The 27,207-nt window shown below is 33.6% G+C and overlaps 3 protein-coding genes across 3 annotated transcripts; all 3 read left to right on the top strand.

The window, feature by feature from the left end:
* Positions 1-8,909: 8,909 nt before the first annotated feature.
* LOC111876738 (PI-PLC X domain-containing protein At5g67130) lies at positions 8,910-10,816 on the top strand. Its single transcript, XM_023873311.3, has 6 exons — positions 8,910-9,148; positions 9,233-9,358; positions 9,477-9,614; positions 9,701-9,799; positions 9,883-10,186; positions 10,279-10,816. The coding sequence occupies exons 1-6, from the start codon at positions 9,071-9,073 to the stop codon at positions 10,764-10,766; spliced, it is 1,233 nt and encodes a 410-aa protein (XP_023729079.1). The 5' UTR covers positions 8,910-9,070; the 3' UTR covers positions 10,767-10,816.
* Positions 10,817-11,101: 285 nt separating this feature from the next.
* Positions 11,102-11,824, top strand: LOC111876645 (uncharacterized). The gene has a single exon (XM_023873193.1). It carries the CDS (start codon positions 11,102-11,104, stop codon positions 11,822-11,824), a length of 723 nt encoding a protein of 240 aa, XP_023728961.1.
* A 6,856-nt stretch (positions 11,825-18,680) lies between these two features.
* LOC111876728 (DNA polymerase alpha catalytic subunit) lies at positions 18,681-25,861 on the top strand. The gene is made up of 26 exons (XM_023873303.3): positions 18,681-19,877; positions 20,023-20,193; positions 20,308-20,391; positions 20,479-20,553; positions 20,650-20,714; positions 20,785-20,875; positions 20,951-21,139; positions 21,228-21,506; positions 21,603-21,782; positions 21,861-21,974; positions 22,044-22,163; positions 22,269-22,577; positions 22,667-22,759; positions 22,844-23,035; positions 23,109-23,258; positions 23,348-23,568; positions 23,641-23,800; positions 23,880-23,963; positions 24,059-24,172; positions 24,253-24,342; positions 24,434-24,510; positions 24,615-24,825; positions 24,911-24,964; positions 25,034-25,153; positions 25,251-25,325; positions 25,399-25,861. Exons 1-26 carry the CDS (start codon positions 18,813-18,815, stop codon positions 25,543-25,545), a joined length of 4,530 nt encoding a protein of 1,509 aa, XP_023729071.1. The 5' UTR covers positions 18,681-18,812; the 3' UTR covers positions 25,546-25,861.
* Positions 25,862-27,207: the final 1,346 nt, after the last annotated feature.

Here is a 27,207-nt window from a genome sequence, read left to right as displayed (position 1 = left end):
CCGTTCTGCGTCTGATCATCCCGAAATCTTCACCCATGCTTCCCGGCACCTCCCAAAGCGCGTTCCAACCTCCGGTTTACCTGAAAAGATCATGAAAGCATGCAAATAAAATTGTTATAGAGACTAACATGAATTTTATGAAATGCAAGAAAAATAAAGGACAACTATACTAAATGGATGCATAAAATGGACTAAAATGTGCACAAAAAGGTGCATAAAAAGCACCAAACACTCATGTAATTTGTATGACAAAAAGCACCAAACAATCATGTAATTTGTATGAACTTGTAGGATATCTACTCCAAATCCAAATAGATAGACAAAGTGAATGGTGTTTTTGATTTCCATATATTTGGTGGGACATGGGCCGGATTATGGGCAGAGAAGAAAATACCCGGTTTCTTATTTATGGCTCCACATTTTATGACAGGAGACCGAGGTTTTATTGGAGTCATGAACCAGGTGGGATTTTTGTCTAAGCAATTTGTCCCAGTTTGATTTGTGGAGATTTTAATTTTTAAGTAATTGGAGTTACAACTGGCCCCTGGAAGCTGTTAAAATGTTATTATTTGGCAGGAGCTTAAATTACTTTCTAGAAACTTACAATATGGGCCTATACTTTGTAGAATTATGTTTAGCCCCTGAAGTGATAATTTTATATTGAGAAATTAAATTACCTTCTATCTTTTATCCCTACAATTATTTCTATTTACTAAAATTATGACAAATCATCATTTAATTTAATTTTATTTGATATATTCCTAATATAGCTTTAATGAGTTAGTTAAAAAATATAAAAATATAACATTTGTCATAATTTGATTAGGTAGGAACATTTGTAGGCATAAAAAGTAGGAATCAATTTAATTTCTTTTTTATCTTTTTAACCCACTGTTCCATCATCAATGCGATCGTGGGGATTTAATATATATATATATATATATATATATATATATATATATATATATATATATATATATATATATATATATTAATTTTAGATTGAAGTAGATAAGTGTATTTTCAACACAACACTCAAATAGTAGAACGGTTAACGGTAGATGAATAATCCCATCATTTTTATACAAAAGTTGTGCTCGGATTGGTGGTGGTTATGGTTCCATGAAATATTAACAATACAAAATCAGTTTGGGTTTATATTTGCGTGAATTATAACAGCATCAATATATTAAAGAAAAGTTTAATCGTTATGTTTTATTTAACTAATATCGAAAAAGTAGCAAACTGACAAAAGTCATGAGACGATTATAAATTTCATATTTACACTATTTGGTATCATTTGCTTTATCAAAGGCAAGAGTAAGGAACATGTTATGCCTCGACTATTCCTGCCAATTGCCATGGTCAATATTAAACAAATTAGAAAATTCAAGGCTTCTAGAGACTAGAACCAAACGATTATATCGTTTCCAGGTTTTGAAATTAAATATTTTTAAAGGTCAAATAATTTTATATATCTTCGTCAATTTACTTCACATATGAAGAATCAGATTTAAAAAGGTTCGAACAATGTAAGCAAACATAGTTAGCAACGATTTCGATGGTTTCAACTTTCAACGCATGACAATAAACAAATTATCTGTCAACAAAATGTGATAATTTAGAATCTTATAACTGATTATCCGATTATCAAACAACATTTATAGATTAAAAGCAAGAAAATATTATAATTTAGAATCTTATAACCAATTATCCGATTATCAACCAACATTTATAGATTAAAAGTAAAAGGTCAAATTAAGAAATTTAAATAACAACGGCTGATATGTATTTTAATGAGTCTAGTAATACTCATGGGTAAAAATCCTCTAACACTATACGAAAAATAGTAAATAGGTTTCTACCGAGCTTTTTGACCCGCCAACATGTTTATTATATGAATCGTATTTGGGTTTGCAAATAATTTTGTGGGTTGACCATGTACTAGTTTTTTTTTTTTTTGAAAAATAATATCACACAAAAAAGTTTGCATTTTAAGAGTGGTTCGCGGGAAAATATGGGTTTTCAAAAGATAATGACTATATATATATAGTCAATATCTTTTGCGAGCTCATAATTTCCCGCGAATCACTTTTAAAATGCGAACTTTTTTATGTGATTATTTTTTAAAAAAAAGTGACAAAAGTATCAAATTTATAGAAACATATTCGCAAAAAAAATCTCGAGAAAAATATGCATATACGACAGGTACATATGTACACAAACGTATGGAATTTATACATATGCACCTGTCGTATATTCATATTTTTTTTTTGAGATTTTTTTTTTGTGAATATGTTTTTATAGAACCGATTTGGTACTTTATGTCACTTTTAAAAAAAAAATTATATCACACAAAAAATTTCGCATTTTAAGAGTGATTCACATGAAAATATAGGTTTGCAAAAGATCTGACCACACACACACATACGCACACACACACATATATAGGGTTAGGTTATTTTGTTTTTACTAACTATTGTGTGTCAGAATGCACAGATCTGGACCATCGGATGAAATATAATCAAAGGTAATGATCTGAGGGTCTATGATAGTAGAATATGATAACATGTACCATATAATCATACAAATTTCAACATAAGAGCATTTTAGTCAATTAGCCTATATTAAAAAAGGAATTTTTCGGATTTTTAGGGATGATTAATTTCTTTATTTTTTAAAATTCTGAATATTTTAAACTAATTCAAATTTAAAAATCCGATTTTATTTTGTCAGAATGATAGAATGCCAACCATAAACTAGTAAATATATTTTTCGATTTTATTCTGTCAGAATGACAGAATGTCAACCATAAACTAGTAAATACATTTTGAAAGACTACACAAAATCGATTCTTGAACTAATAATATATCAAAAAATTACATTATATGATTGTGATTCATTGAATAATAACAAACATTCTGAAAGAATAACAAGTATAATTCTTAAAAATAACAACATTCTTAAACAATGAGTGTAATCATTCTTTAATTCATTCTTCAACCCTTTCCCATCAGGTCTTCAAGCCATTCTTGAAGCCATTTCTACCAGAAATTCATTGCCAAGTAATTTGTAGTGATACACTTGTAAAACCTGCACATTAAACATACAAATAATTAACTACAATTCTATCAGAATACAACAATAATATTCTTACAAAATAAACTATTCTGCAAAAATATTCTTTAAGAATTTGTATAATCAAGAATATACCCAACAAACAAAATAAGGAACTAGCATCAACCTCTTCTGACAGAATAAGAAACTAACATTCTTCGGGTTCCTTGTGTTTCTTCTCGATATGCTCAATGTATTTAACGGCAAATTCTGACAGAATAAGAAACTAGCATCAACCTATTGTTATGAAAATGGCATCCAAACCAATCTAATTTGAGTTATATAGTTCTAAAAAGAATAAGGAACAAAGTGAAGTAAAAACATTAAAGATTTTTAACTATTTTTTCATTGAGGCATTTTATCGAACACATGAAGGTCGTGACAGAATGTTGTTTGTAAACAAAAATTGCAAATATGGTAATGGATCATAACTCATAAGACTTACATTGATGGATGAAAATGTGGAATATCGGGCAGATTACAACTTATTCCCAACAAGAATCTTGTTAACATTGTTCGAAGCATGTTGTTCAATGTTGCGAATCCGGTTTCTTATGTCTGGAGATATAAAGAGATTTGTCAACAATGTGTCATTCATTATAAGGTAAAAAAAACTTACTGTTGAAAGATGATTCGTCGGTAACATCATACACCAATAAAATCCCCATAACACCCCTGTAGTAAGCTGGAGTATAGAGGGGTAAAAGTGTCAATTACTAGCATTATAATCTGAAAAACATGAGAAAAATCTATACATGTTGTGATGGTTTGGAATCGTTCTTGACCAGCTGTCTCCTAAATTTGGAGTTTGATCCGTTTGCCATCAAGTTCAACGGTTCTTATCTTGAAATCAATACTCTATCAAGAATTTTATTTAACATATTTAAAAAACAAATTAATTTTTAATACAGTAGTTAAGAAATTAACTCACCCAATTATAGTGATGAAACTAATGATGAAAGAACCATCAGAAAAACACAAAAGAAGGCAACTTTTACCCAAACCTGTAATTAATTACCATTGTTATAACACACATAGGCACATTCATCATAACACAAAACATTGGAACTTGGAAAAAACACAGTCCATGCAGAAATATTACAATCGAACTATAAGTACACCCATAAACAATTGAATTAAATTACCCAGAAAAATCGAGAATAAATTGTATAAACTTACTGAGAGGAAGAACAGGAGCATAGATCAGCGGAACTAAAAACTTAAACGGAGCTCCATTACTTTGCCTGATTTAAAATCAACATACGATGCTGAAGAAGAATTGTGCTTGTGAAACCTATTCATCATCTCCTTCATTCTGATTAGCAGCCAATCTTCAGAATCATTTGAACTTAGAATCTTCATAATCAAATGGTGATTTTAGGGTTTATTGCGGCTGTGGTGGTCGTGGTGTCCGATGACTTTCGTGATTTAGGGTTGGGTTGGGAAGAAGCGGAGAAGAAGATGAAGGCAGGCCGTGCTTCCTCCTTTTATTTTGGTGATTTTAAAATCAAATCCCCCATTTATCTCAATTACCATAAATTTAGAGTCATGATTTACTAATTTACCCTTATTAATTTATTTAATGATTAAATTATTCCTAAATTCCTATTGGTGCATTCATGCACACAATAGTTGCTAAAAATATTTGAACCTAGCTCTCTCTCTCTCTCTCTCTCTCTCTCTCTATATATATATATATATATATATATATATATATATATATATATATATATATATATATATATATATATGACGGTTTACTTGAGATTAAAAAAAGTAAAGATCTTCAAATTCAACCTCAACCATATATTTATCATTTGCCGCTCTATCGCTCCAACGTCCCGGCAACAACGAGGTATGCCTAATCATAAATGATTATACATATACGTCTGTTAACCAATTGAGTAATCATTATATGATTATGACAGTTGGTGGAAGAAAAGCTGGTGGTGGCAAAGGTGGCGCTGGTATAAGTGACGGAGATGACAGTGGTGGGGTCGGCTAGTGTCGAGGTGGTGGTAGTGATGGGGGCGGTGGCGGTTGTGGTAGTGGGAATGGTGGTGGAGGAGAAAGGTGATGGGTTTTGAGCATAACAACATTCATATGTGATCATGCAACCCTAATTGCGTTGGATCTAAGTTTTTCTCTAGTTATACATGCAAATAGAAATTCCAAAGCAACAACCCTAATAATAGCATACATTTTTCTAGATCTATATGAAAAGTAGGGTTTGAACATTACCTTGCTTGTTATCTCGTAATAACAAGTATTCATTGGATGACCTTGACTCTTGAAAGCTCTAGTGCCTCAAGTGTTGCACCTCTAATGGAGTCACAAACACCAATAGCAAATGATGAGAGGAGAATGGTGGTAAAGCACTACAATTTTTGCTAGGGTTCTCCAAGAAAGCATGGAGATGAAAATGCTATGCTAGGGGTCTTTATACAGTTGAGGTTGCTAGGATTTTCAGGTGGAAACCCTAATTTCCTTGCTTAGGCCTTAAACAGTCCATGGACCTCCACAATAAAAGCCTTGGACGAAATTTTATAGGGCCTCCTATAGATTTCGTCCACTTCCTTCTAAATGAGTCCATCAATCCAACTCTATAACTATCATTGATTTACAAAACCAGTCTTTGTACTTTCAATCAGTTCCTTTAATCTCAAAACTAATATCAAATTAATTTATGATTAAATACTAATTGAATAATATGATTTTTAATTAATATATTATTCTTATAATATATTAATAAATCATTTGTTAACCTCTTTCTCCAAAAGTCATTCTGTCAAGTTGCTATGGTGAAGGCAACCTTAAAAGACCATGCTACTATCAAATCAAGTATATACCAATTGTAGTTATGGGCTTAGACACCTAATCCAAAAGTCTATATCTCTCTCTCAATATATATATATATATATATATATATATATATATATATATAAGACTAAGGACTAATAAGTAAATGTGATATTTAAAATAACCTACAAACCTGAATTCGACTCACCAACGGGCCAGCCTGTATAATTAAACAAGTTACGCAGGTTAACCCATTTATGGATAATTTGGGTTAGTGTTGTGCAAGATACAAGGCCGGTCCAATACAATTTGAGTCCCGGAGCAAAACACAAAAATGAGGCCCTTTAGAAACAATGGTTGAAAAATAAAAACACTATTGAAAGTACCTTGCTATAAACTTAAACCATTTTAAATACGAAAAATGTTTTTAAAATATATCGATAAAGTAAGATGCTAATTTGAGAAACAAACAAAAGGACATTGTCATATTTTACATTTTCTCCTCTATTGGGATAAATGGAAAAAATAGCGATTTATTTCGAAGTTTATGTCTACTATAACAACAAACTTCTTTTTAATAACTGTTAATTTTAAGTAATACATTTAAAAAAAGTTATCATAAAAGGTTAATACACGAACTTACAGATGTGGTCCCTGTAATTAAAAAATATAATAAAAGGTCCAAGAGATACAAATATCATATTTGTCAATAACATGGGTAAATTTGTCTTAAAGCCAATAAAATGTCCTTATTATACATATAATAAAGAACATGTTTGGTATTGAAAATTGCTAACATGGATAAATCTGTCTTAAAACCAATATAAGAGATTTAGATTGTAAAATAAAAATATGATTCTAAATTTCACACCATCTTTGAACAACACACCACCCAATATGATCTCAACCTTAGTTGTGTATCAACCAACAGTAAGAGCAAAAACGTCTAGAAATATCTTCAAGTCTTATCAATCTATAACCAATCTTTATATAAGGTACTTTAGTTTTATACATGTAAAAAAAGAAAATGTATAGCTCTATCAGCCCAAAATATATAGCTCTATCAGTCCTAATATTCTTGCTCATTTATACAGTTCATCGTTTTCTTGTACATCAACATAATTTATTTACTTAAAAAACTTATGCATAGATCATCTTTGAGTTTAATTAGATTGTTCAGTAATAAGAGGCTAACAACAAACATATACCAAACATATTAAAGAAAAAATAAAATTGAAACTAAGAGATAACAAAATGCAATGAAGAAACCAATTCCAATTTCCATGTAATTAAAAAAACTAAAGATAAGAAATCATCTCCAAAGAATTGGAGTAGACTGACTTGCAATTCACAATTAATATGCATTGATTCATAATCAGATTCAGAAGGTCTATACTTAGATATTATGATTCTACACAAAATAAAATAACGAAGTTAAAAAAGATAGATTTTACTAAAAAAATGAATTGCACAAAATAATAAGAATTTTCAAGAATGCTAGAAAGTATAACTTACAAATATTCACAATAAGGTCAGATACTCATACATAGAGTCTACTCTCGATTTCGTCTTATTTTCAAGAAAAAGAAACTTGAAATCGAAAATAAGAAGAGCATGAATCGAGATTCACATTCACATTCACTTGTGTTGTTTCAGTAAAATAAATTGGAAATCGAAAGGAAGAAGGGCAAGAATCGATTTCAGTTTTTCTGGAATCGTGAGAAAAAAAAAAGCAATCAGACTCGATTCACTGGTTGTCGTTCCTTGATCGGTGGTTGTTATGGAGAAACTCGGAAAATCATAAATATAAGAAAATCAAATAACTGATTCACTTAATCACTTGAAATTTTGAATAAGAAATTAGAAATATAAGAAATCGATTACCGTTGCTTCTTGAATGAGGAAAAACGTCGTTTGGATTTTCCATTGAAATCTAAAGAGTTATTGCGCATTGGAAGTAGGAAGCAATCGCACGTCTGGTCTCAGTATCACTTTCTCATGCTTTATTTTAATCGGCTATAATAATAGTATTGGGATTTAAGAACATGTCCAAAATACTTAAAACTAAGGTGCTATTACCATATAAACACTATAACAAGTATAAAATGGGGGCCCTATCGCATTGAGGGCCCTTGGCAGTCGCCCAGCTTGTCCATGCCCATGGGCCGACACTGGCAAGATGACACAAATATTTATATGACTTGTGTATAGGTTGAGTTTTTTAAACCGAACATGACACGATTGTCACCATAAGTAATAATTTGGGTATTACTCGATTAAATTCAAACTATTATATCACATCATACTTAGAAGTCTTTGACTTTGTCATGATCATATTTAAGTTTATGGGTGTGTTTGACAAAAGTAGTTGTTAGCTGGAAGCGGGTAACATGTAGCGTGTAGCTGATAGCACGTACCGGATAGCTAGTAGCCGAAAGTTATAACTTTTATTTGTTATATGAGTGTTTGACAAAAATAATTGAGAGCTTTTAAAATATATAAAATTACATAAAAGAACAATTGTTTAAAAATAAGTAAATATATAAATATATTTTTAAGGGCAATTATGGAAATGGATTTCAAGAGCTCAGTAGCGTTTTGTTAAACGCCAAATGAAGTAGTTTTTAAATTTGAAACGTTTTGTTTAAACTAAAAGCTAAACGTGCGTACTGTCAAACGAAATTTTTTATTTAAAATATAGCGTTTTGTTAAAAGCTAAAAATTAGAAGCTCTTAAACGGTTTTTAAAGTTTCGTGTCAAACACGCATGTATGACTCAATCAAACTACGATTTAATCAAATTTAATTCAAGATTATGGCTCAATCATATTTAAGTTTAGGTCGAACTCAATCAAATATTTACTTAATTATATTTAATTCAATCAAGTACGATCAAACAACTTAAAATAAATTTCTCATAATATTTTAGAATGGACTAAATTTGGAAGTTGGAAGTATTTAAAAGATCGTAGGTCCTTTTATTTTACATATATTAATTTTCCTCGTTAAAGAAGCCAACAAGAGTCAAACCAAACTCACGTAAAAGTCAAGATGCAAAAATATGATTTTTTCAAAACTAATTCCAAACTATATAACCGCCCCGCTTCTCTCTCTCCGTCTATAATCAAGATTCTTGCCGAAGAAGAAGGCTCCAAATGCCGCGATTCGATCATCACAATTTTATCCTCGTCATCACCATACTTTGTATATTCCAATTCTCAACGTCTCTAAAGGTCTGTTTTGATTCTTCTCTTCATTTTTTTTTTTAATTTCCCGAATTCATTCATGGCGCTAATTCCTCCACAATTTGGAACCAGATCGGAGAAACATGTTCCATGGACGACGACAAATGCGACGACGGGTTGCGGTGTGGAACCTGCCCTGCGAGTGGAAATACCCGCCCTAGATGCACTCGAATCCAACCAATCAATCCTACTACGAAGGTCTGGAAGTTAGTTTCTCTTTGTTAAACTCGTATTTGGGGAAGAACGAAGATGAACAGAGTCTCAAATCCGATTGTTGTTCTAGGGTTTTTGCGTAACTTTTTAAATTTTCGAACAGGTGAATGGGCTCCCGTTTAATCGGTATTCATGGCTGACGACTCATAATTCATTTGCGCTTTCCGGCTCAACATCACCTACCGGTTCCCCTGTTCTTGGTCCTGCCAATCAGGAAGATGATGTTGCTTCACAGTTACGCGTGAGTAAGATTTTAAAGCGGATTCCTTATAAAACTTATTTGGTTCATCTTCTTCATCCATTTTGATGTGTTATTCGTCTACGTAGAATGGAGTTCGAGGATTAATGTTGGATATGTATGACTTCAACGACGATATCTGGATGTGCCATTCCTTTGGGGGAAAGTGCTATAATATCACAGCATATGTGAGCAAATCTTCTTCTTTCTATATGATTCATGAATCATGCAGCTAGCTTCAGCTTCTTTATCGTTGTTCTTTTACTGTTAGCAACCAGCCATCAATGTGCTAAGAGAAATTCAAAAGTTTTTAGAGGAAAATCCGAGTGAAATCATCACCATTTTCATCGAGGATTATGTGACATCAGAAGATGGATTGACGAAGGTGTTTAATGCATCCGGGCTTAGTAAATACATGTTTCCTTTGAATCGAATGCCCAAAGAAGGTGGCGAATGGCCAATAATCACCGATATGATCTCCCGGAATCAGCGCCTGATTGTCTTCACCTCCAAATCTACAAAAGAAGCATCTGAAGGTTTCGCATATGAATGGACATACGTCGTAGAAAACCAATGTAAGTTTAGATCAATAACATTCTTATTTTTTTATATCTATTTTTTTAATAGAAGATTGATCGAGATTTTGCAAACCCTAATTGGGTCTTAGATGGAAACGAGGGTCAGATTGCTGGTTCATGCCCTAATCGATCTGAATCTTCTGCAATGAACACAACATCACGAGCGTTGGTTCTTCAAAACTACTTTTCCACTAACCCTAATGTAACCGGAGCTTGTATCGATAACTCCGCTTCACTGATCTCGATGATGAACACATGCCAACAAGCAGCAGGCGGACGGTGGCCGAATTATATCGCGGTTGACTTTTACCAGAGGAGTGACGGCGGAGGAGCTGCGGAAGCCGTTGATCAAGCGAATGGTCATATGACGTGTGGATGTCCGAACATTGCGTATTGCAGGGTGAATGCGACGTTTGGGAGTTGTGATATTCCAGTACTTTCACCGCCACCACCAGCACAGCTGCCGCCGGACGAACCAATTGGAGGTTTTGGCGATGGTTTCTTAATTAGTGCAGCGGCTCAGCCACGGTGGTTCTACGGAGTATTTTTGTCTGCATTGTTGTTGTTGGCGTTGTAAATTTATGCACCACCAATGACTTAAATATCTGATGATTCATTCATGGCTTCTTTTTTCTTGAGCAAGTTGTGTCATAGATTCACTTCCGATCTGGGGGCTGGTTATATTCGTCTCATTTATAACATCTCGACAAATTATTTTTAATGATGTAATTTAATCAATATTTTATTTTGCATTTATTATAAATAAAACTAATATACTAAAATAGTGGTATAAAATAAAACAAAATAATAAAAGAGAGGGTATTATAAGATCTAGTCACTATCTAATTATTCTTGGTACTTGGTCGGGTATCCATGGGAAGGTCACTATAAGCTGGTGTTCGAGACTTAAGGATGGGGGGTCACCGTTACACTTATTTCTGTCAATCGGATCCAAAAATGAGTAAATTGGATAGGTTTATGATTTGCCCAAGATTACTCAACCATTTTCCCAAAATATATGTGGTGGCTGTTTCACGTGAACCGTCTGATCACTGCCCAATTATTTTGCAATCGGTGACCGAGGACTTTGGCAAAACCCCGTTCAGATTCTTCAATTCCCGGATGAACAAGGATGGATTCGGTCAGGTGGTAACCAAAGCTTGGGAATCTTTCGTTGGGTACGGGACGCATGACAGATACCTAGCTGCAAAACTCAAATTCTTTAAAAATGAAATCAAAAAATGGAGAGTTGTTGATTATCCAAATGAGGTAAAAGAATTACATACACTAAAACTCAAGTTACAGGAGTTGGATGTAGCATATGAATCCCGTGAATTGTATGAATCGGAGATTGAGGAAAGGAGAGTGATGTTTCAAAAGATAGTTGAACATGAAAAGATCGTTGCACTTGATGCAAAACAAAAGGCAATGATAAGATGGGCAATTAACGGAGATGAGAACACAAGTTTCTTCCACTCTTTTGTTAATATCAAACAACAGAAAAATCATATTCATGGGTTGGTTATAAACGGTGAGTGGAACACAAATGCATATACAATAAAACAGGAGATACATAGATTTTTTCGAATGAAGTTCCAGGAGAATTGGCCTACTAGACCAAGATTGATTAATTAAAAGTTTCATATTCTGGATTCGGATATTAGTCATAACCTTGAATCTCCTTTTTCTATGGAGGAGATCAGGATAGTTGTTTGGGCATGTGGCGGAGACAAAGCTCCTGGGCCTGATGGCTTTAGCTTCAAGTTTATATATATATATATATATATATATATATATATATATATATATATATATATATATATATATATATATATATATATATATATATATTGGGACTTAATGAAGGAAGACATATTCTGATTTGTTAAACATTTCGAACAACATGGGGAACTTAGCCCTGGGTGTAACTCCTCCTTTATTACTTTGGTGCCAAAAGTTAAGGATCCGTTAGTTCTTGGTCGTGACTTCTGGCCGATTAGTCTAACTAGGAGCATGTATAAAGTTATAGCAAAGGCTCTTGCTATCCGGCTCAAAAGGATTATTGCCCATAACATGAATGAGGTACAATCGGCGTTTGTTGAAGGCAAAAATATACATGATGGGCCGCTAATTGTAAATGAAATATGTTCATGAGTGAAAAAAACAAAAAAGAAACTACTCCTCTTCAAAGTGGATTTCGAAAAATCCTTTGACTCGGTTAACTGGGAGTTTTTGGATTCTATAATGGAACAAATGGGGGTACGAATCAAAGTGGAGGATGTGGATCAGGGGGTGCCTCAAATCCGCTAGGGCATCAGTCGTTTTAAATGGTTCGCCCACAGTTGAGTTCGATTTCGGGAAAGGAATACGACAAGGAGACCCACTCTCTCCATTACTCTTCATAATGGTAATGGAAGGGCTGAATGTTGCTATGCAGTCGGCGTGTGAGAAAGGCATATTTAAGGGGGTCCTCTCAACCGCTACCTCTAGGGCACTGCTTGCACCACAATCGCTATTATCGACCGAAAAAGCCAAGGCGGAACTGCAACCACCGAGAAGCTACCATCGTTGCCCGCTCCAGTGAAGACATAATCACCGTCGAACGTTGCGACTGTCGTCCCCAGCGACGTCGGTTGCTCCTTTATGTCGTCAACGAGGGTTGAGCGCATTTCTACCACCTTTTTGTCACTCACGGTTCCACCATCCCTCACGTCCTTTCTTCAGTGATTCGTTCGAGCCTTGACCACCGTGGTAAACCACCGTCTTCTGCCATTTTCCGTCGCCACCAACCACCGTGGAAGGTGGTTGTGTGTGTGTGTTTCTATGTGTTTAGGTGTGTTGATGTATTATGTTGTATGTGGTGTTTGTTTGGCCATAAATTTGCGAGAATAGCCACCACCACCACCGTGAGGTGGTGGTTGCCACCATGTACCACCACAAGGGTGGTTGTATGTGTGTGTGTGTGTTAGAATTTCATTGTAAAAATTATAATCGTGAAGGAATAATGAAAATAAAACCCATAACCACCACCGTGAGGTGGTGGCCGCCGGCGTGAGCCGCCATTGACCACCACTACCCAAGGTGGTAGTGGGTGGTTCCCGAATTATGAAACCCTAGTGGAACTAATAAAATCCTAATTGATCTAAAGACTTAGTTTTGGGCCTATCGGGCTATGATTAGGTTGGAAACCCTGATTAGGGTTTAGAAAACCCTAATTTTGGAATTATGGGCTTGGAGTTATCGGGACCCGCATTTTGGGCCATTGGAATTAGATTATGTATTAAGCCCGACCACACCATATGATTTGTCTAGTAGAGAGATGGACTTAATGGATTAAGTCCTTAATGGGTAAAGTGAGAAACACTTAACCCTAACCATCATTTTATGTGAAAACCCTAATTTCACTTGGGCCTTAAGTTGGGACTTTCTTTTGGGCCTTTGGATTTGGCCTTGGGCTGGAATCAAGCTAAGATAGGGGTAAAACAGTCTTTTACCCCCAAGCATGGACTTGTGGGTCTATGTTGGAACCCAATTGCTGATTGAGTGTTATTTTGATGATTGACAGTTCGAGAACCTGTTATCCAACAGTTAGAGTTTTGTCTACATGACTTTAGCAGTGCGAGGTGAGTTACTTTCCAGTAAAAGTGGGTATAAGGCACTAAGACAGGCCCACTAGTAAGAGTTATAGTGGAGATAATTGTCTTCGTGATAATTATTTGGTATGTTGTTATGATTATGTGCTAGCATAATAGTCCCCGTGTTAGTATGTAGCATGAGGAATAGTTCCCGTGTTACGGTCGACTGAAGGGTAGGTCGGGCACAGATATGTCTGACAGTATGTTTATGCTGTGTTATTATGTGGTAGTAGTAGGGGTGAAATAGTCCCCGTAGCCGGTTGAGATAAACCGGAGGGTAGGTCGGCACCCCTGAATTGCCAAACAGGGTAGGTCGGCACCCCAAAAATGCCATACAGGTTAGGTCGGGCACCCCATAATTTTGCCTGGCAGTATGTTGGGTATGTGGTATGATGGGGGAAGTCACCAAGCTGTGTGCTTACGGTTTTCAATTTTGGTTTCAGGTACTTCGTTTTCAACGGAAAGGAGTCGGTGATCGCAGCGCGTCACACTATGTTTTCCGCACATGAGATCTTTGGGACTACACTATGATATTGTTTTATGATAACATGCTTTGATTATTGACACTTTGGTTTTAACATGAATGTTTTTATAGATGTTTTTGTACTGTTGGTTTTATAATAACCTAATTAAAAATTAAATTTTTGGTCTTGACTTTTGGGATGTTACAGTCCGGATACCACGAGATGATATGACAATATCACATCTTTTTTATGAAGATGACGCCTTGTTTGTGGGCGAATGAAGCAGATCAAACATACACAATCTTGCTCGGATACTGTGATGTTTCAAAATCTCTTTTGGACTCAAAATTAATTTTTATAAGTCCCGATTGTTTGGAATTGCAGCATGCCCTAATGAAGTACAAATTTGGGTTGTGCCACTTGGGTGCGAACCGTCGTCACTTCCGTTTATCTATATAGGCGTTCCAGTGAGAGCGAATATGAACCTTAAGCGTCATTGGGCCCGGTGATCGAACGTTTCCGTTCCAAGTTATCTACAAGAAAGGCAAAAACATTATCCTTCGGTGGAAGGCTGACCCTAGTGAAAGCAGTGTTGGGAAACCTTCCAACATTCTATCTATCATTGTTTGTTGCACCTATCGGGGTACTAAATACACTGGAGGGCATCAGGAGAAAATTCATTTGGGGATGTGTTGAGGATAGAAAAAAAATACACTGGGTTGCATGGGAAAAAATAACAGCCCCAAAGGATATGGGAGGTTTGAGTGTGGGCTCAATCAGGGCTCTTAACCTTTCTCTATTAACCAAGTGGTGGTGGTGTCTGGGAACAAACCCCACGGCGAGCTGGGCCCGTGTTATTAAAGGAATTCATAACCTCAATATCAAGCCCTCCAATGTTATATCTAATAAAACCATTATAGGAGTTTGGAACAATATTGCCGGTATTCGGCATGCCTTGAGCAATATATGAATAAATATGGAGCATCTGTTTACAAAGCACATTGGGATAGGAGACGATACTATATTCTGGTTGGATTATTGGATTGGAGGCGAACCTCTAAAATCTACTTTCCTAGGGTTGTATCATCTGGAAAAGAAAAAAGAGATGCTTGATTGAAGATATAATTCAAGATGATGGTCCCTCGTGGGATTGGATCTCGCGTCCACAAAATGATGTCCACTCGGAAGAATTACATAGTATTGAGACATTGCTTGGGTCCTTCCAGTTGCAGGCCTCAAATGATGGATGAAAGTGTGGTGTTACAACTGATGGTGAGTTTCAGGTGGTTGCTCTTAGGAAAATAATCAATAAACCTCAAACCCAGGTAATGATGGATCGGGTTAAATGGATTCGTGAGGTTCCTATAAAAGTTACAGGTTTTATCTAGAGAGCAATGCCAAAGCGTATCCCATCGTTATGTGCCCTTAGAAATAGAGGTTTGGATGTGGATTCGGTGATATGCAACTGTTGCTTAGCAGATGTAGAAGATTCTGACCATATCTTGTTGTATTGCCCGTTCGCGAGAGAAGTTTGGGTTTGGGTGATGAAGTTGTGTGGCATTCCAGTAGCACAGGCATCGACAATCGGAGATTTAGCTGGGCATCTGGTTGATTTTGGGAAGGATAAGGATCGAAAAAATAACATAGTCGCAATTTGCTACAGGACGATATGGTGGATTTGGAAGGCGAGGTGCGACAGAGTAATTAAAAACATCTGTTTGTCTCCAAAAATGGTGGTATATATCAATAAGTCTCAGGTATCCGTGTGGATCAAACATAGACGAATGAATTGTAACTACAAATGGGTTGATTGATCCATTTCTCCTTTTATCTGTATGTAAACTTTTGTTCTTATTTTCTCTGCCGTCTAGTGACTTGCTAAGCGCGCGGTGGTGGAGACTTTTAATATATTTATCGGTTCCAAAAAAATATGAATAATAAATTAAATATTATTAATAAGTGTAATTTTTTGTATTAATTATTCAGTATATCAACTTTATCGAAAACCATTTTTTATTAATCACGCAAGACTTTTTTAAACCGCATTAACCAATCGTATTTTGTATACATGAAAAAGCTATATTTTTTATTTATTTGTTTTTTTTTCAAAATTAAATATATTAGTTTTCTTAAATCATTTAATCAATTTTTGTTTTAGTTTTATTATTTTTATTATTATTATAACTGGTATAAAGTTTAATAGATATTTTTAAATGGATAATTCATGTAAAAAGTTTATAGGAAATACTTGGGGACAAATTTAACATCATAATGATCATTTGCGGATTTTTGTCTTAAAAATTTGTTTTTTTTTTTTTTTCTTTCTAAAATGACCCTTAATGTTTTTTTATAATTTAAAATATTGTATTATTAAATTAACAACGTTCATATACTTTTTTTAATAGTTAGGCTGGAGGGAGTGGTACCACCGAAACCGCACTCCTTCACTGCCACATGTGTACCACACCATTTTTTACCACACAAGTATGGTTTCTTGCCACACCAAGGAAGTGATGCACTTTTATTATCTTTTATTATTATTATTATTATTTTAACTATTTTAATTTAATAAAACTTCATTTTTAATAAAAACACAATTTTTCATTACATGAAAATTAAAAAAACATTTAATTGAAAATTCAAAAAACATTACATTGCATTACAAAAAAAAAAAAAAAAATTGATGATTTTTTTTTAATAAATTAGAGAGAGAGGAGGGTTTGTTTTGTTTGAAAAAATAAATAAAATATGTGTATTTATGGGAAATAAAGGAAAAATAAAAGTAAAAAAATCAACGGTCGAATATTTGACGTTTTCTCCCAAACCAATTTGATTGCACGACTTTGAAGGGTCGCACCACGACCTAAACCGCATGAGACCGTGGTCAGTGGGTGGTGTCAGTGGCGTAGCCACATAGAGGCAAAGGTGAGCCTTGGCCCACCCCACAAAAGTTCAAGTGTATATATATATATATATATATATATATATATATATATATATATATATATATATATATATATATATATATATATATATATATATGTTAAATAAAAAAAAATAATTCATCTCATTCAAAACTTCAGATCTTATATCTAACTCATATTTTTAAATTATTTGCCCTACCTTAATTTAAAACTTTAGATCCCATATTTCATTCATACATTGTAAATTATTTAGCCCATCCTAAAATAAAATTCTAACTACGCCACTGGACGGTGTGTGCAGCTGAGGTGGCAAAACTGCGGTCCCAAACCACGACCACTCCCACTAGTCTTATATACATAATAGTATTAAATCTCAAACATTACTCTATATAATAAAAAACAAAGGTCGAATAATAGTAAAGTTTTTCATTTTCATTTGTTTTTTGTTGTTAGGAATTTAGCCATAATCTTTTTATATGTTAGTTTGGTTAGAGAAATATGTTAGTTTGGTTACAGAAAATGTTAGTATATATATATATATATATATATATATATATATATATATATATATATATATATATATATATATATATATATATATATATATATATATATATATATATATATATATATATATATATATATATATATTTCTTACAGAAATTGTCTATATGTTTAAAATTGACAAATATGTTCCGTGTATAATTGAGATTTTAAAGGTTACTGAAATGATCCATATGTTTAAAAAATTTATAAAATGAGCCTTATATAATTGAAAATTTAGAACAAACTATTGAAATCGTCCCTATGGTTTGCTAAAATTTCATGTTTAGTCCTTAACGTTTTTTTTGTAGTGTAACCATACTTATAATATCATTTTGTTGCATTTTTCATCCGTAACACATATAAAAAGGACTATCCTGCCCTTATTTATTTATTATTAATTTAATTAAAAAGATATTAAATAGAAAATATGATCCCACCTACATCATCTCCTCCCCTAAGCCTAAAATACCTCACCCTCACCCTCGATTCTCTATATCGTTCCTCTCATCGACGTAAATTTTGTATATGTTTTCGTGTTTCTTTATATATATATATATATATATATATATATATATATATATATATATATATATATATATATATATAAAACGTATAACTTTGGTCATATATAATACATTTTCGTACGAAGTTAGTAATATAAAACATAAAGAATAAAAGTTTTAAAACTAAACCTCTGTCGACAATGGACTAAAATGTTTGCGTTCGTCTGCGAAATCGAAAGTTGGCAACTTCTACTCTTCTAGTTTTTATATGAAAACGAAGGATAGAATTAATATTGAGACCAATTGTTTTAATTTCACGTATTATATTGTAGATCACAATATATTTATACTATTAAATGTTATTAGTAAAATATTATCCCTGATCGCGTAATAGGGATTTCGCCAATTTATTTTTGGCGCCAAAACGTTCTTCCCGCTATTTCATACATCTCTTTCTCCCCCTTTCTAGTATCAACCCTATCGACCAAACCCTCCATAGATCGATCCAACAAAATCAAAGAATAAGCAAGCCAAGTCCGTGCGAGATCGAAATGGAAGACGATCAGCGGAGACAAAGGAGAAAAACTAGAGGAATGCAGTCTGAGGAGCGCGCTGAAGCACTCCGCAAGCTCAAAATCCGCAGACAAGGCGGCGGCGCCGACATTGGCGAAGAACGTTACAAGATAAAGATCGATGAGCCGATCTACGATACCGTCGATGACGATGAGTACGAGAACCTCGTGGCCCAACGACGTGAAGATTTTAAAGGGTTTATCGTGGACGACGACGGCCTTGGTTACGGGGACGAAGGCGAAGAAGTTGATTGGACTAAATCCGGCGTAATTCCGTCATCAGAAGAGGAATCGGAAGGTGAATTGGAGAAAAAGAAACCGAAGAAGAAAACGGAAAAGAAGGAACATAAGAAGCCCTCTTTTGAAGCCGCAGCTGCTTTAATGGGTAAGCAAAGGATATCTAACTTGTTTACTTCTGCCGTTTTCAATAAGAGTAAGCCTTCAGTGGCGTCTTCCGATAGTGTTCTTGATGATGTGCTTGCTGAATTTGCGCCGGATGAGAATGATAAAGAGAAAAGGAGACGAGGAAACAAAAGATCATCCCAGAATGGCACAGTTTTAGCACCAGCTGCTTTGATTACCTCGATTAAGACTGAAAATACACCTGCAAGTGTGGTGGCTGTGAATACTCTATCGTCAAATAGTTTGTATAAACACGACGTAATAGAAGAAGGGAAGGAAGTGCTAGAATTTCCTAAAAATGAAACAGATTTGGGTGTTGTGGAGGAGCCACCGGTGGTGACAAGTGAAGTTGAAGCATCTAAGGATACTAGCGAACTGAAAGTTGAGCCAGTGATGAAGGAGGCCGATGGTTGGACTTTAAATGCTAAAATTAAAGTGGAAAAGGATCCAACTTTCAGTGCAACAGCAGGATTGCAGACCAACATAAGCTCTGATTTGAATGCTGAGATCGGTCCTGGTGTATATTTTGATGAAAAACCACCATTTGTGGTGGAACTTGATGGATCTCTTCCTTTCTACATGCTCGATGCATATGAGGAGTTTTCCGGTTCTAATGCTGGCAATATCTATCTATTTGGGAAGGTATTTTAGCTAATTCAGTTACATGTCAGTTGACCCTGTTCATTTGCATTCTAACGCTTGATTAATTATATAAGACTCACTGTTTTATCATTCTTGCCAAGATAAAGATTGATCTTGATCTTTAATAACTTTCATTTGAATCAAGGTGAAAGCAGGAAGTACTTATCACAGCTGTTGTGTGGTCGTGAAGAATATGCAAAGATGCATGTATGCTATCCCAAATGGTCCTGTTTTTGAAGACTCTGTCATTATGAATCTTGAGAGAGATGTTGAAGAGTCAAAGATATCACCTACAGCTTTTCACACCAAGCTTCATGTAATACACCTCTTGCCTTTGGCCTCTTTTAATTTACAATCACCATATTGGCTGTATTATTAGTACTATTCAGTCATTGTTGACAATCACTGTTTAATTATTTTAATTTATTAGGAGATGGCATCTGGATTGAAGGCCAACATAAAGAAACAATTGCTTGATCGAAATGTTTCAAACTTTAGCATGAAACCTGTCAAGGTCCGGTTCTTAGTCTAATTAGCTTCAAAAATCAATGAATTTATATATATTTTTTGTGCTTAAACTGATTTATTTATTTATTTTCAGAGGAATTATGCATTTGAAAGATCCGACATAGAGCGCAAAGAGAATTATGTACTCAAAATCAGCTATCCATTCAAGGTATTTCACACCTTTAACAAAGAAGATTAATCATGCTACATTTCACAAAGAAGATTCATTAAGTGTTTACTGATGTTGTATATATTGTAATTCCAGGATCCACCACTTCCTTCAGATCTTAAAGGAGAAACCTTCCGTGCTTTGCTTGGAACACATAGCAGGTATAAAAGTTACTGATAAATTTTTATTAATTTCACTGGAATCTGAAAACTAATATTATGTTTCATTTAGTGCTTTGGAGCTTTTTCTTATCAAAAGAAAGATAAAGGGACCTTCATGGCTATCACTTTCAAGATTTACCACCTCTTCCACTGCTCAACGTGTAAGCCTATAAATTTTACATTTACAGTTAAGATCTTAGCAAAATGCTCAAATTACTTTCTTACCCTTTGATCAGGTAAGCTGGTGTAAGTTTGAGGTTACAGTGGATTCTCCTAAGGACATTAAAATTGCAACCTCTTCAAAAAACACAGGAGAGATTCCTCCTGTAGTTGTTACTGCAATCAATCTGAAAACTGTAATAAACCAAAAACAAAACATAAACGAAATTGCATCTGCATCTGTCATCTGCTGTCATAAGGCCAAGGTACTTTCACATTCTTTCTTGAAATCTTGTTTGTAACATTACTGATAACATTAAATTTAAATACTTTTTTTTTTTTTTCAAATTTCAGATTGATACACCAATGTTGGCTTCAGAATGGACAAGACCTGGAATGTTAAGTCATTTTACAGTTGTACGTAAGCTTGAAGATGGATTATTTCCAATGGGATTTAACAAAGAAGCAGCAGATAAAAACATAAAAGCTGGATCAAACATCATTAGCATGGAAAGCAGTGAAAGAGCTTTATTAAATCGGTTAATGATTGAATTACACAAATTAGATAGTGATATTCTTGTTGGCCACAACATATCTGGATTTGACCTTGATGTTCTTCTCAACAGAGTCAAGGTTTTTACAATACTAACAAACACATTGATTTAATGAGAACATTTGTATTTGTATTACCATTTATTAATAATAATGATATGGTATAACATTTTGCAGGCTTGCAAAGTTCCTAATAGCATGTGGTCAAAAATAGGAAGACTTAAGAGGTCTGAGATGCCTAGACTTAATAAAGGAAATACAGTTTTTGGGTCAGGGGCAAGTCCGGGAATTATGTCTTGCATTGCTGGCAGGCTTTTATGTGATACCTTTTTGTGTTCTCGTGATCTTTTAAAGGAGGTAATATTAATATTAATATAGTATAATAACAATTTAGTGTTTATATTTAATTTCTAACATTTTGTTTTTTGGTTTCAGGTTAGTTATTCATTGACAGAACTTGCAAAGACTCAGTTGAGTAAGAATCGAAAAGAGATTGCTCCACATGATATTCCTGGAATGTTTCAAAGTTCTCAATCCTTAATGGAACTTGTATGTTCTACTTCTCAGCTTTTTTTAATTTTTATTTTTGTTGATATTGTTAACACTATGGATTTGCAGATTGAAATTGGGGAGACAGATGCATGGTTGTCAATGGAACTCATGTTTCATTTGAGTGTTCTTCCTCTCACACGACAACTGACTAATATTAGTGGTAATTTATGGGGAAAAACTCTTCAGGTAAACTAATGAAAAGTTAAAAAAATCATTCACTAAATATGTTTTTTTAGTTTTTTTTTTTTTTTTTTAATTTTATGAAATAACTTATTATGTGCATGGTTTCAGGGTGCTAGAGCTCAAAGAGTGGAATATCTATTGTTGCATGCATTTCATGCTAAAAAATTTATGGTACCTGATAAGTTTTATACTCCAAAAGAAAACAAAACAGTAAAACGTAAATCAGATGGCCCAGAAGACAAAGTAAACAATGATTTGGGTGAAAATGACGAAATCGCCCCTCCAGGAAATGAGCCTGTAAAATCCAAAAAAGCAGCTTCATATGCAGGTGGACTAGTGTTGGAACCCAAAAAAGGTTTATATGATAAATACATTTTGCTTCTGGATTTCAACAGTCTCTACCCCTCCATTATCCAGGTTTGTCATATCTCCACCATACTTTTTAACTTTCAACACTTTCTACCCTTCTCTCTTATCTTTTTTCTGTGTTTATTTTCTTTAATCAGGAGTACAATATCTGCTTTACAACAGTAGAGAGATCTGAAGATGGTTTAGTTCCTCGATTACCATCTGCAACAGCAACTGGAGTTTTACCCGAGGTTAGATCTTAACCATAGTTAAATTGATTACACCGGTTTAATGTTTGTATAAGTCTTTCATATGTTGTTACTTACTTTTTTTAGTTACTCAAAAATCTGGTTGAAAGAAGGAAACATGTAAAAAGATTATTAAAGACAGCATCAGGCCTCAAGTATCAACAATTTGATATACAACAACAAGCATTGAAACTAACAGCCAACAGTATGTATGGATGCCTTGGTTTTTCCAGTTCAAGATTCTATGCAAAGCCACTTGCAGAACTTATAACACTACAAGTAAGAAAGATTTTAATAAAAAAATATATATGGAAAAGTATTACAACTTATTTAATTATTTATTTACTTACAGGGGAGAGAGATTTTACAAAGCACTGTTGATCTTGTTCGCAACAATCTAAACTTTGATGTGATTTATGGTGACACTGATTCAATCATGATATACACTGGACTTGATGATATCAATAAAGCCAAATCAATCGCAGGAAATATCATCAAAGAGGTAGTTTTTTACAGTTTTATAAAAATAGTTTTGAGATTATAATAGTGAAAAGTTGTTGAATTGAGTTTTTGGTTTTGATTTAATGGTAGGTGAACAAGAGATACAAGAGATTAGAAATTGATCTTGATGGTGTATACAAGAGAATGCTGTTGCTTAAAAAGAAGAAATATGCAGCTGTGAAAGAGCAAATAAGAGATGGGAAAATTTATAAAGTTATAGAGAGGAAAGGTCTGGATATGGTCAGACGTGACTGGAGTTTGTTGTCAAAGGAGACTGGAGATTTCTGTCTTGAACAAATATTATCTGAGCTGTATGTCTTCTTCTCTTAATAATCATCATCATCATTACTCTCTGAAATTTTAATTTTAATTTATAATGACAGGTCATGTGAAGAAGTTGTTGAAGCAATACACAACAAACTCAGAAAAGTACAAGAGGATATGAGGAAGGGAGAAATAGGTTTGGAGAAATATATCATTACAAAAACGTTGACTAGACCTCCTGAAGCCTACCCAGATGCCAAAAGTCAACCTCATGTTGAAGTAAATATTCTGACTATTTTGTTTTTTTTAATTCTTTTTTATAATTTTTTTATTAATACATAAACATATCTACTTATAGGTAGCACTCAGGCTGAAGAAACTAGGGTACACCAGTGGTTGCTCTGCTGGAGATACAGTTCCTTACATAATTTGCTGTGAGAAGGTTTGTGATTAAGCTTTTATTTTCATTTCTAATTTTACTTTTCCACATTTATTTATCTCTAATTTGCGTTATTTAATTTTTAATAAATTTCACAGGGGAATGGTTTGAGTACATCAGTAGGGATTGCTCAACGTGCAAGACATCCAGATGAACTCACAAAGGATAATGAGAATTTGATGATTGACATCGACTATTATCTAGCACAACAGGTATCATTTTTTATTTTCTACTTTTTAAAAAAAAATTATATTATCTTTTTAATAAATCATTTATTTTTGGGTGCATTCAGATTCATCCAGTAGTATCGCGTCTATGTGCATCAATCGAGGGTACAAGCCCAGCTACTTTAGCTGATTGTTTAGGGCTTGATCCTTCCAAGGTATCTATATTCTAATAGTATTCTATAACCTATCATTTCCAAATAACATTGATGAGATAACTAATAAAATTAATAATGATTTTGTTTTCAGTTTCAAAGCAAATCAAGTGAAGTTGCAAACAATGATCATTCTGGCTCTGTTATTTGCATGACAGATGATGAAGAGAGGTAGTTACTACTTACTAGTTCTCTTCTGAATTTTTCACCTTTTATGCTTTTATAAATTTTATCAACATTTTTTTAAAAACTTTTGTGATGTTTGATTATTGCAGATACAGGGGTTGTGAGGCTTTAAATTTGTCATGTCCTGATTGCTGTGTTAGTTTTAAGTGTCCATCTGTACTGAGTTACATACAAACAGTAGCCCTTGAAAAGCCACAAGACTTGCAAGATCAATCAACCAACACCACCACTACCTTTTGGCAGAAATTCTGTTGCCCTAAATGTCAAGTGGAATTCCCTCCAGCATCATTATCCAATCAGGTTTTCAATTTTAACTAAATTTAATTTGTTTTTGCTTCAAATGGAAAGAAATAAAGCGAGTAAATTGTTGGTGGAATGGAATCAGGTAAAAAGACGAGCTGAATTGTTCATATCCACATACTACAAAGGATTTATGACGGTATGCAAACAATGCTATTATGATTTTCATTTTTGAATTTTTTTACTGAAATTGGATGTAAAATTTCAGTGTGATGATGAAACATGCGACTACACAACACGGAGTTTAAACTTGCGTGTTGTTGGTGAGTCAGAAAGAGGAACAGTATGCCCAAATTACCCTCGCTGTAATGGTCGTCTTGTGAGACAGGTTGGTTTTCATCTCTTCAACTCTCAAAGTCAAAAAACACTATTTTTGTCATTACCCTTCATGCAACAACAGTTACTGAAACTTTATTTTTGATTAGTATTCGGAGGCTGATGTGTACAAACAACTCTCTTACTTCTGTTATCTCCTGGATGCAGATCGCTGCATTGACAAGGTTATTTTCGTCATTAGTTAAAAAGTTTGAGATATTGATATGAATTGTTTTGTAATTAGTTAATGTATTTCAGGTTGATGCTAAGTTGAGGGCTGCAGTTGAGAAAGAGGTTGGTAGGATAAGAGGTTTGGTTGGATTAGCTTTTTCCACGGCACAGAAGGTTAGGGACAGGTGTGATTATGGTTGGGTCAAACTTAGTGATCTTTTCGCCTCAATTTAGTAAAATAATGGATTATAGTTGATTAAATTCAAATCCCGTTTAAAAAGAAATACAAATTGGCTTTCAAATCATGGTGAAGAAGTTAAGCTAACAGAGTTGTGTGGCTTTGTGATGAAAGATGGATGAGGATGTTAACAAGTATTTGTATTGGTAAGTCAATGATGTATGTATGTATGTGTGCTACTTAGTTATTTTATGCAAAAAGAGTTGTTATTTAGAGTAGACATGATCAATTTTGTATTTAGTGGTGTTTACTCTAGCTTGTATTTTACTTTACAAAGGAAGATTTAATGTGCTAGTAAGTTCTATTGTTTTATCATGTGAGTTAATCCTAAATCCATGTTCATTTCAAGTAGTGGTTAACAAGATCTAATACTCTTCATTTACCATAAATGTCTAATTAAAATAAGTTCTTTAATTGGACAGCTTTAGGTCTTAACTAAGTTGGAAATTTGCATGAAAACTTTGTGTAAATGCTCCCAACGCTCAGTTCCTTTCATAGGGAGTAAAAATGTACAATCCATTTAAACAATATAACTCCTTTCACATAACCATTTTTTTTGTTTGTTTCGAGTTGTCTTTCCTTAACAATTATGGATTTCAAGGAATGAACAAAATAAATTAATACTAGAAAGAACTCATCTAGTTCTAGTGGCCAACTAAAACTAAATGAGAATTCAAGTAATTTGGATAAAACAAAACAAGAATTGCTAAACTACAAGTTATCTCAAACATCAGGTGATTAAACTTAGGTTTTGGCCTAACATGAATCACAAGTCTAAAAATAAAATTAAACTTAAATCTGGTTTACACGTGAGATCCAAATCAAAATATCTCTGAAATCGGAATTTTCAAGAGAGGAGCCTAGTTTCCCTTCTTAGGGAAATTGCCCAATAACAAACCTCCAAAATTACATGGTCATGATTTTCAAGAAGGGAACCAATACAGTCCATGTTACAGTTGGATTAGTGTCTAAGGCTGTAACTATATTTGGTAAGTATTTGACCTAGTTGTGCATGGTCTTTTTGGGTTGCCTTCACCATAGCAACTTGACATGGTGATTTGTAAAGAGAGAAGAGATATTATCTACCCTAATAAATGAAAATGATTTTGACACATGTCATTCTCTCATAAAATTAGCCACATGTCATTTTGTGATAATTTGAGATATATTTATTTTCCACTTGTTATTATTTTAATTTTTATTTTCAATATATCATTAATTTAGTTTCCATAAATTAAACCTACCATAATAACTATTAAATTCAAATTTCAAATTTTAAATTTTAAATTTCAAATTCAATTTCAAATAAATTTACAGTTTAAACCTTTATGTTTAACATTTTGTTATAATTAACCTGTTTAGTACACACTAAACACATAATTTTAATTTATTTATTTTTTGCATGTTTTTTTTCTCATAATTTTCATTTATTTCAATTTCAAATTTAAATAAAATTTCTATTTAATCGTTCGTATTTAACATTTGTTTTAATCAACCCGTATAATATACGGGTCTCACAACTAGTTAATATATTATGAGAGTAATATATTAAAGGAATAATAATATTATTTGATTGATATAAGTCATAAATTAATTGAGAATTAATTTGGTGACTTAAAGAGGTTAATTGAATAAAGGGGTATAAACTATCAAATGTA

This window comes from Lactuca sativa, chromosome 2 (genome assembly GCF_002870075.4).
Source record: "Lactuca sativa cultivar Salinas chromosome 2, Lsat_Salinas_v11, whole genome shotgun sequence".
NCBI classification, from domain to species: domain Eukaryota; kingdom Viridiplantae; phylum Streptophyta; class Magnoliopsida; order Asterales; family Asteraceae; genus Lactuca; species Lactuca sativa.
Note: the sequence above shows the minus strand (reverse complement) of the source record. Positions and strands in the feature narration are given on the sequence as shown.